Below are 11,785 nucleotides of genomic sequence, written 5' to 3' on the forward strand. Positions count from 1 at the left end.
CACATTTTGGGTGCTGCGGCATATTAAATATATATATGATAAATAGTCAAAAAGTTTTTCTGCGTGACAAATACAATGTGTGGCGGGAGAGCGTGACAAAAGACCGAAATGAGTGACTGCCACTCTCAAAGCGTGACACTTGACAGCCCTGTAAATATCTTTTTTGATGAATATATTTATCTTATTACGTTGAAAAGATTTAGGAAAGTCCAACCACAAGATGGCGCCATAATAAAACTCTTCTACCGCTGATTAATTGGACACAGAACAATCCTGCCCCATGTTGTGTAGGTTGTAGTATGAGGGTGTTATAATTAGGGAAGTAACAGTGTGATTTTTGGTGAACTTTTGGTGAACAAGCCCTACATTTCTCTATAGGTATATTATAGCACATATGGAGTATGTAGATACCTGACCATCTTCAGCCATATGTGGTTCTTCCATAAACTGCCACAAAGCATGCAATTGTACAGAATATAATATCTTTGTATGCTATAGATTTACAATTTCCCTTCTCTGGATGTAAGAAACCTAAACCTGTTCCTACATGACAATACACAACGTGCGCGCCACAAAGACATGGTTTCCCAAAGCTGTAAAGAAGAACTCGAGTGTCCAGCACAGAGCCCTGACCCTGACTCAACCTCACTAAACATTTACATTTACATTTACAGCATTTGGCAGACGCCCTTATCCAGAGCGACGTACATAAGTGCTTAAATCTCTAACACTGAATACATTAATGCTGGTTCACTAGGTTACATACTTAAGATACCATGAGTTTAAAACATTTGTTCAAAGTTACAATGAAAAAATGTCAGAGGTATTTTTTTTTTTTTTTTTTTTTTAAATGCAAAGGATAAGGAAAGAAGTGCTAGTTGAAGTGTTTCCTGAATAAGTAAGTCTTCAGCCGCCGCTTGAAAATAGCCAGTGACTCGGCTGTCCGGACCTCTATGGGAAGTTCATTCCACCACCTTGGTGCCAGTACAGAGAAGAGTCTTGTAGTATACTTGCCTCTTACCCTGAGAGATGGTGGAACCATTCGAGCAGTGCTGGTAGATCGGAGGTTACGGGGTGCAGTGCGAGGAATGATGAGGGCTTTGAGGTAAGAGGGGGCTGGTCCATTTTTGGCTTTGTAGGCCAGCATCAGTGTTTTGAACCGGATGCGTGCAGCTACCGGAAGCCAGTGGAGGGATCGCAGTAGCGGGGTGGTATGCGAGAACTCTGGCAGGTTGAAAACAAGCCGGGCAGCTGCATTTTGGATCATTTGCAGAGGACGGATTGCGTTCATAGGTAGACCTGCCAGCAGTGCATTGCAGTAATCCAGTCTAGAAATGACAAGAGACTGAACAAGTACCTGGGCAGTCTGTGTGGACAAAAATGGCCGAATCCTTCTAATGTTGTAGAGAAGAAACCGACATGAGCGAGTCACATTTGCAACATGAGAGGAAAAGGACAGTTGATTGTCCATGGTTACCCCAAGGTTGCGAGCTGTTTACTAAACATCTATGGACTGAACTGCAACACCGACTGAACCCAAGAGCTCTTCATCCAACATCAGTGTCTGATCTCCATAATGCTCTTATGGCTTATTGATCACAAAGAGCCTTTACAGAGCAGTGGAGGTTATTATAACAGCAAATAGGGAACGATTCCTTGGTAATGCACAGGGTTATGGAATGAACACAAATGGCTGTGATAGTCAGGTGTCTACGCTGCTTCGGCCATGTAGTATTTACCCATTATTATTTTATGCTAGCTATCATTTTAATACTTTCAGTGATAAAACATTAACATACACACAATAGAGAAGGCACTATAGGTACTGTTTATTGCTCACTGGCTGATACGAACACTTTTTCAGGCCCATTTTACCAAATCCACTCTTCGAAGAACCTCCTAATAGGACTATTCTCGTGTTGTCCTGATGGATGTGTGTATGTATATATATATATATATATATATATATATATATATATATATATATATATATATATATATATATCGAGATATATATATATATGCGCTATATACTATAGGTATAGCTGATTAATGGCAGCCAAATAAGATCTGCTCCATTTGCCTTTGATAAACATGGACTGATATGACTCAATCACACTATCCAGTGTCATGTAGAGGAGGTTGGGTCTTGTTCCTCTGATGGTTTCTTCCTCATGCCAGTTCAAGGTGTTTTCGTTTGCCGCCGTCTCGTTCTCAGATCTAAACTTTAATCCAGTTCCAGAATATAGAAATGGAAATGAAGTTAAATTGAAAATCTACGAATCCTTGTATTCACCAGCTCAGGATGGTGGTGATGGTGTAATGATGTGGATGAATGTTTTCTTAGCACAAGAGATTAAATCAACATTAATGCTTTACTGATCCAAGCTCTATATTACTGTTTGTCCTGCTCGATCTGTTGATTGTAAATTTCATCAAATTGATGCTCATCCACTTACCTGTTAATTCAGAAAACAAAAAACAGTTGTATAAACCCTGAGACTATATATTAAAAACAGTGTCTTCATTTGTCTTCTTTACAACATATCAACATCACGAACGTTTAAAAAAATAGATTGATATTTTTAACAAAAACAACAAAACATTACATATGGCACAAGGCAGATTGTCTAGATATGCTTAAAGTACATCAAAACCCATATTTTATTTTATGTATAGCAATACAATTTACATATTAAATAACACTATAATAGAATGCTTTGATATAGCTTTCAACAAAACAAGAAAAACACATTTTTTTCCTTCGTTTTGTGGTATTCCAGATGCCAAAAACAGGGTACATGATGTCGAACAACACCCACCTGCATTAAAGAAGAGAATGAGGGAAACGTAATCAGTGGAGCTTGCCTATGACATCCTCAGAATAAAAAACAAAACAAAAAAAAACTCATTTATTGAAATGAAAAGTAAAACAATCAACAAAATAATAAGAGAATATCACAATCACTGCCTTGTGGTATATGAGGCATGAGACGTCAGTCGCTCGATGAATGAACAACACACTGGGTTATTCTCTCTCTCTCTCACTCTCTCTCTCTTTTTTAATTTTTTTTTTATTTTATTTTTTTTTTACATTTTTTAAATTTTTTTTTTTTTGCACAAAACATCCAGAGAGCTGAGCTGAGATTCGGAGTCGGCTTTATATGAAAATAAAATTCTATAAACATACACCAGGGTATAATGTGAAGAATACCGATCGACGGACAAGCAAAATAATATGTACATACAAAGACAAAAAAGAGGATAAAGATACAAATTCCTGTTTAAATTGCAGCATATAAGCAAAGGCTCGACACAAGAAGATGGACATCAGAAAAGAAAAGGGCGGATTAAAAATTAAATTCAAAATGAAAAATTCAAAGAAGGAAAGTTTGTATTTTTTTTCTTTTTGGAAAGGACACAAAATGAACGACGTCAGTGCCTTTTAAGGATGTGGTATCAAAGTCTTGAGCTTGTCATTGAAAAGCACTAATTTTTCAGATCTTCCTAAAAAAATTGAAAAAAAAAGAAAGAAAAATAATAAAAAAATCTGCATTTTTACTGTGTCTCTGTTGATCGTTTTCATAAAATTGGAAAAGTGCTAAATGAACCAAGTTGGGACCTCAGCCTCATGAAATTCTCTCTCTCTCTCTCTCTCTCTCTCTCTCTCTCTCTCTCTCTCTCTCTCTCTCTCACACACACACACACACACACACACATTGTAAATTTGCCATATGGGAATGAAATGTTTATTTGAAGTCTTTGGTAAAACTTGACAGATCGAACCTTCTTCCTGCAGCTGTTGGGTAACTGGTGTGTTAACAAGGACATCATTGTGCTGCTCGGACACGATACACACCATCCGCACACACACACACCCTTCTCTTGATTTATCATGAAATAAGCGATAAGAAAGAACTTTGAGACACAGAGGCAGGACGTGAGGAACATGACCTGTATACAGTCTGCGTTTCCTCCTGGAACAGGTGATAGAAATGTTAAGTAAATGTGACTCAGCACCACACACACACGACACACACTCTTACGTCACACACCTGCAGAGATGAGCTCAGACTTTACAAAAGGCATCGAGACCTGACCGATGCACATCACGTAAGCAGGAAATAGAACGCAGAGTAAATTATGAAGGAAATAACCGACGCTAAAGTGAGAATGACTAGAATTTCCCCATTCGAGCAGAAATCAGATCATTTATAGCAGCAGCCTGCAGAGTAAAGTAAAGAAAACCAGCAGGGGGTGCTAGAGAGGACATGGACTGCTATTGAGAAGCGTTAGGCAAAACCATTGAATCAAGCCTGCAAGAAACCAGTTGCTTATGACGGTTAACATTTTTACAAAACCACAAGTTATAATGAGATACGATATATTCATATATATATTAAAAGCATAATATGAATCATTCAAAAATAAAAAATAAAAAGAATAAAGTTCACAGTAGCTGTTGTAATACCACCTGCAGAAAGTTAATGAGTCTAACAGGCTTAGATGCATATGATGCAAAAAAACAAAACAAAACAAGGAGGACAAAAAAATAAAAGGAATCCTTTATGGCGTAGAAATGAAACGAAGCGCAGAAATCCGGTATCGTTTGTCGATGACACCCGACGTTAGCGAACGTCGTCTTGAATTTTTAAATCGTTCCACGATTGTTTCCTATGCCGTCGAGTGGAGCTTCATGATGGAATGTCGAAACCTGGTAGTGGTGGAAATAATCCAAAATAAAGATGAAAAAATAGAGAGCGTAGGACTGAAGTAGGCAGTAACACTGATATTTTCATAGTGCAAACTAGACAGAAGTGTGTTTCGTTTGTTTGTCGTGAACTCAAAAACAGAGGTGCAAATGTTCAGTAGGATAACATTAAGACATAAAATGGCGAAAAAAAATAAATATCAAAAGATTTTTTTTTTTTTTTATCAGTGTAAAAAAGTAATCGGGTTATTCGTTTAACCAAGAGTTCTGGCAAAAAAGGCCTCAGAAAAAAAGTCTGTCTTAGTCCTTGAAGTTTTACAAAGTAAGTTAAGCGCCTCCTGGCGTGTGTGTGTGTGTGTGTGTGTGTGTGTGTGTGTGTGTGTGTGTGTGTGTGTGTGTGTGTGTGTGTGTGTGTGTGTTGGGTGGAGCTTCAGACGAGAGACTCCATGCTCTCGGCAGGGTCCGATTCGTCAGACAGGGCCATGCTGCCGTTTCGCTCTATGGACACAGGACCGACTCCGTTCTCTTTAGTGCTCACCAGACTAAGCATAGCCTTGTAAAGGTACTGATACTGCTCCTATAACACACACACACACACACACACACACACACACACACACACACACACACACACACACACACACAGTTTTTACATTCAAATTAAACATCAAAAATATTATAGACAGTACTAGCTAGTACCACATACTAAAATATTTATTACAAATCAATAAAAAGATGACCCGCTATAAATCTTTCAGCTGGATAGAATTTAATGGAAATCTTTTTTTTTCTGTGAAATAATAATTATATCCCTCAAAATACATCCAGTTGTTCAGTAATGACACTGACGTAAAGTAAAAGTCAGTGCGTTTGTTTGTTAAATGAATTAAATGAGTCAAAAGTCAACGCAATACATAAGTTCGAGTTTCTAAGAAACTTCCTGCAACCTAAAACACACACAAGTCATTCTGAGTAACTCGGATGAACCAGATGTTCTCGCCACCACAAACGAGGGTGAAAACGCTCCAAGGTTCGATTAAACACCGCGTAAGTGAAAGCATCCTGTGTTAAAGTATTTGCGCTCCAGCACTCACAATGTCGGTGAAGACTCCAGGTCTCATGAGGTTGATCATCTTGGCCACCTGATAGACGCCGACGGCGTTCTCGTTCTCCAGCTGCTGACTCAGCGTGGTGAGAGCGCAGAACATTCCCGCCGATACCGCTCCGTACCTGGCAACCCCAACACATACTCCGTTAACACCTACAGCGAACAGTCTCGCAAACTTCTACGCAAACTTCGTTCGGCTTATTAAACGTTCTGCTCCTCATGACGATATATGAGGTAATAAGAAATTCTTAATATTAAAAGCTATTCATGGATATCGCTGTTCAGTGGGTGATAAGGTTTAGGAATTGTTTTAATTTCATTTAATATTAAAGCCTTCGCTAATAGGAACATTTATCACAACATTACTTAATACTAAAAGCTGAAAAAACCCTGATATTATAATGATATAATATTCGCTGGATTTAATATTAGGCTTAAAATTAAGCAGCGGTTGTGGTTTCTTTAGTGGGATTTAAAGGAAGACGACACAAATCCCTAAAGGAAGACAAATACAGTACGTTTAGTGTTTCAGCTCAGACAAATAAAAAGAAGGAGGTGATGCAATGTTCAGCTCGTGACGTCATGGCATCTCCTTTTAATGCCGTGTAGCACTTTAGAGGAAAGAGCAAGAGACCGTCTGCTATGTCCAGAAGGTCATAAACTCCCTGACTATAATATCGTCATCAGGAAATAGCTCTTGATGAGCCGTCATGTTCAGAGACTCACTGCAGAGTGTTGTTTGTCGTCGCGACTTCTGTTTGCCGTTAGTTTCTCCACGCTAACGTCATAGAAGCATTTAAACCTTTTGTAAATCTGGCAGAAATGTTTTGTTTGCCGCGGCCTATCAAAACATTTATACGTTATGTCGCACTGTTGGATTAGAACCTTATAAGCAGCCTATTTGATTGGCTAATTGTTATTTAAACCTCCCTGATATGAGCGTATTCTTATCAAATTTTTGTGGAGGCAAATTCAAGACTTGGAGACGTACCAGAGAGCTACTGCAGGGCCGTTAACCCTCAAATCCAGTTGCTTAGAATAAAAGCATCTGGCAACTAAATAAAAGTATATATATATATATATATATATATATATATATATATATATATATATATATATATATATATATATATATATATATAAGATGAAAAACAGCACGGCTGAAAGTGCACACTGCCCATAAAATACAATAATACCCATTTCCAAGGTTTTAATGAAGGAAATCAAGCCACGTGTATGTAATCTCTGAGTTTCTGTTATTTATGATGCTGGCACGGTGCCTCAAAAACACCACTCTGGAGACCTCACTAATGGGAAAAGTAGCCTCTGGATGTGCAAATTAGTTTCTTTAATGTCAAATTACACACACACGGGCGGGTGCGCGTACACACACACACACACACACACACACACACACACACACACACACACACACCACACACACACACACACACACACACACACACACACACACACACACACACACACACACACACACAAGCACCCACAGCTTCACGGTGTGAAGGCAGAGTGTTTACAGGACGATTCGCTGTTATACTGTTTCAACTATACAACACCTGAAGGAGCTGTGATCCAATTACACATAATGAGTGTCCCTTTAATTTCAACACACACTACTTTAGCACAAAAACCCCTAACAACAGCACAACACCAGGGCTTCCCTCATGTTTATTCATTATGCAAATGAAGTACCGCTCGTCTCATCTGATAAAGCGAGAATTGGGCTTTTTAGTGGATGTATTGTTACTATGGTATAACCCCTAAGAGGTTTAGGAAAGATGACTGACTTAATTAGTGCCACATTCTCTAATAGAAGCGACATATTGGTCAGGATAATGTTGTTTAAGGAGCTGAAAAAAGATTGTTTTGTTTAAAAAATTAATAAATCTAGCGTCTATAGAGACACTTCTCTTAGATGTCTCTGTCCGTGTATGGGCGAGATGAAGGGGTTGAATATTTATGAGCCCTTGATGTGACATAGCGACGGGTAAAGATGGCCTGGCAACTGAGATTAGTCACAAAGTTTTGGTTAGTGCTCGGTGTTGCGTTAATTATAATTAATACAGTGTTGTGATAAAAATCTACTGCCTTAACGCAAAGAAAATGCTTTGTGAGCTTATTACCATGCTGTTGTATATAATGCCACCTAAATGTGATGTAATGAGGCAGCATTTAGGTAGCAGCTTATATTCCATCATCATACCGCGCCTTACAAATAAAATCGGCTTGTGTAAATACTTCCTGTGAAATTTTACAGGTTGACATAGAAGGGAAGTTTTGGCTTTGCTCTGCCCTCTAGTGGACAGAGTTTAAAGGTGAAAAGTGCTGCGTAAAACTCACTCGTCGTGCACTATGGTGGGTCCGTCTCGGGCATTGGCCTCTTCCTTAATGATGTTGATGAGCTCAAACGTGCTGCTGATGGGTGCGTCCGGGTTGGGCCACTTCGGGCACTGAAAATGACGCACCTCCAGCACGTAGTCGTCCTGATGAGGTGAGAGATGAGGACAAAAAGAAACACACAGTTGCTTATCGGTCTTCAGTTGGACTCACACGGTGAAAATGCAGAAAGAAGAAAACGCAGAAAGCAAACAATGCAATATATTTAGCACTGGAGGTCTAACAAAAAAAAAATCCCAGTATTTGACATAAAAATAAACATTTAAAATCACTCCTGTGGGATTTGAACAAATAGGAATAATGAACAAACACCCACACACACACACACACACACACACACACACACACACACACACACACACACACACACACACACACACACAAACAGAAACCCACCACACACACATACACACACAGACACAAAGACACACATACAAACACACTCAGACACACACACGTGTGTGCACACACACAGACACACAAAAAACACCCACAAAAAAACACACAAACACACACATATACACACAAACACATACTGTACCAACACAAACACACTCAAAGACACCCACACATATGTGCACACACAGACAAACACACACAAACACACAAACTCAAACTAACACAAACACACCCACACAGACAGACACACACACACACGCACACACACACACGCACACACACACACACACACCTGTGTAGCCTCCAGGATAAAGTCATGAATGATGATCTGCTCCTCATTGGACAAGCAGAGTCTGTCTTTGCTAATAAGCGTGACGGTGAAAGCTTCACAGTTCATGGCTTCTTCTCGACTCGGCCAGTAAACAAACTCATCCTCAGCCTAAATCCCAGAGAGGGGGAAAGAGAGAGAAAGAGAGAGAGGGAGGGAGGGAGGACAGATACATTAAAATATTTGTTTCCTCATTTAAACACCACCTCAAATTCATAATATTCATGACCTTAAACCTTTTTCACAGAATTTTCCATGTACTCACCAGCCCCTGGTTGTCGGGAAGCATGACGATGATTTGCGCGTTATGGTCCCAGATCATCCTCCAGAAGTCTTTAGTGGTGTGAGGAAGAGGATGCTGGGTAATGATGAACTCGTTACTGCGGTAGTAACCCTGTAGGATGGCACAAAAGAGTTCGAAAAAACAAAGAAGACTTTCTGATTTTATGAGTCGACATAATTATGTGTAGTTAAAATATCCTGGTAGGGAATAAATGGCACTTATTCATCAATAAATCACTGATTAACTGCCCTTGTAGCAAAGGTATCACATGCGACGCAGATGGGGCTGTCCTACAAATTCCCGTGCAGTGTGGAACGCATAAAATGTGAAAATTACCACTTAAAATGCTAATATTTTAGTCCTGGATCCTCAAAGGTTCCTTGAATCTTTACATACTTTGGACATCTTGCTAACCATTTAGACTAATCACCTCACAGTGAAGATCACAAGGAGAATATGGTGATGTTTTTTGTCCCATTTCATATGATGTGTTTGTTTTAATGTAGCTGATATAATAAAATAAATAATTGAAAATAATAAAAAATATGATAAAATCAGTTCTCCCCGTGCCTCGGGGGTTTCCTCCGGGTACTCTGGTTTCCTCCCCCGGTCCAAAGACATGCATGGTAGGTTGATTGGCATCTCTGGAAAATTGTTCTGTAGTGTGTGATTGCATGAGTGAATGAGAGAGTGTGTGTGCCCGAAGGGTTGGCACTCCGTCCAGGGTGTATCCTGCCTTGATGCCCGATGACGCCTGAGATAGGCACAGGCTCCCCGTGACCCGAGAGTTCGGATAAGCGGTAGAAAATGAATGATAAAATAATAATAATAAAAATTAAATTAAAAAAATGTTTTAAATATTTTATTAAATTCATTAAAAAATTCTTTTCATTCTTCCATTCACTTTTTATTTAATTTCTCACTAAAACAAAATCAGTCATCTGATGTAATGAAACGCAAGTATGAAAGTCTCACTGGGTGATGAGAGCAACACCGTGCTGTCTCTTTATTTGAACAAACACTCTTACAACTCTTACAACTAAATCATCCACTGCTACAAATCTAAATCCTGTAGTCCATAGCAGCAGACAGGCCCTGTAGGAAAATGCTGACTCCGCAGATTAAGCACCCTAAAGAGTCTCCCTAAATGTGTTATAGCTGATTAGTGTACAAATAGATTTAATGTAAAACAGGACAAGATGATATAGATTGTTGACACTCACCATGATGTAAGAAGCATTGATGTAATCGGTGCCTTTCATTCCAGGAAGTGGAGCCAGGCCGACACGCGCTCTCTCGGCTAGGAGGGATATAAAATAAACAGAGGTGTTTATTAACCAGAGACAGCGTGGTTCACTGGATAAGGTTTACTGTGGATTTGTACTTTGCTGAATTAAACATGTTGCACTTGTGCTGATGGGAGTGTTGCCAAAATGCTGGATAGTGTGTGAAACATAGCTGAAGAGAACCTGATCAAATATTAAACAATGATAGTTTATCGGCTTATATACAGTATATATATTTATGTATATATATGTATATTTAGTACAACGTGCGACACCTTTTATTTTGTATGACATGCCTAGAGTATGGAAATTCATGAGTATGTTTGTTTGGCTTGTATAGTTTGATAGGGAATTTCTTAGATAGGGAAAGAAGGAAAAAAACTAAAATCTCTGGAACTTCGCAAGCAAATATCATCCTATTATTTAATATTTAACCATAACATCGATATGTGGCAAGATAAGATAGTAAATATCATATAGATTACACATAAATACCACCGTAAAGGATTGATAATAGCAGCGTTGCCATAGCAACCAGAAGATACGGCGTTTGATGTGCAATAGTTTATTACGTTAACAACACTGGTACCATAAAGCAAACTAATTAAGCAATTCTAGTTTATAATATGCTGTACATATAGTAACCATGGCAACCATAAAGTATCACAGTGAACCCATTATCTTTCAGATGTGACTCACATGGAACGACAGAGGAGTTGCGGTTCTTTTCCTTGTTGCAGTCTTTCTGTGCGCTGAAACACTCTGCGAACCTGGCATTACACTGGGTCACCAGCTACAGGAACAAGAAAAACATCTTAAACGTCTCTGACTCCAGACAAAACCATTAATTGTAAAATAAAAGAATTATATAACATTATAAAATCAATAACTTAAACGTAATAAAGACGACGATTTAACAAACAAACAAAGAAAAAAAAAAATCAATCCATTCACTCGAGACATTTACTGAAGATCTAGTTACCAGACAAGGAGAAGAAATAAACAAAGCCTTTTTAAAATCTAGCTGAGAGGAAAAAAAAAGGAACTTTAGCCTCAAGCCTAATTACATTAAAAGCATGGAGCCTTGCGATGTTCTGCATGAACACACTCGATCTCTCATAACCGGGGGACTGACTGCATTGTGTGTGTGTGTGTGTGTGTGTGTGTGTGAATGAGGAGATGATTCAAATTAGAGCACAATCCACAATCAACACTTATATTCTGTCTCCCACAGTGAACACACGCTTGGGTT

General features: G+C 38.8%; 1 protein-coding gene across 4 annotated transcripts in view; it reads right to left on the bottom strand.

The window, feature by feature from the left end:
• Positions 1–2,635: 2,635 nt before the first annotated feature.
• ptprga (protein tyrosine phosphatase receptor type Ga) overlaps positions 2,636–11,785 on the bottom strand; it is a 259,894-nt gene continuing 250,744 nt past the window's right edge. For all 4 annotated transcript variants that reach the window (XM_027176416.2, XM_027176415.2, XM_027176417.2 and 1 more), the window contains 7 exons: positions 11,233–11,326; positions 10,471–10,547; positions 9,230–9,358; positions 8,929–9,075; positions 8,181–8,323; positions 5,806–5,941; positions 2,636–5,288 (listed from right to left, as the gene is read on the bottom strand). In XM_027176416.2, coding sequence (XP_027032217.2) covers positions 5,142–5,288; positions 5,806–5,941; positions 8,181–8,323; positions 8,929–9,075; positions 9,230–9,358; positions 10,471–10,547; positions 11,233–11,326 — 873 coding nt within the window. In that variant the 3' untranslated portion in view covers positions 2,636–5,141. The remainder of the gene's footprint in view (positions 5,289–5,805; positions 5,942–8,180; positions 8,324–8,928; positions 9,076–9,229; positions 9,359–10,470; positions 10,548–11,232; positions 11,327–11,785) is intronic.

Source organism: Tachysurus fulvidraco, chromosome 2, assembly GCF_022655615.1.
Source record: "Tachysurus fulvidraco isolate hzauxx_2018 chromosome 2, HZAU_PFXX_2.0, whole genome shotgun sequence".
Taxonomy (NCBI): Eukaryota; Metazoa; Chordata; class Actinopteri; order Siluriformes; family Bagridae; genus Tachysurus; species Tachysurus fulvidraco.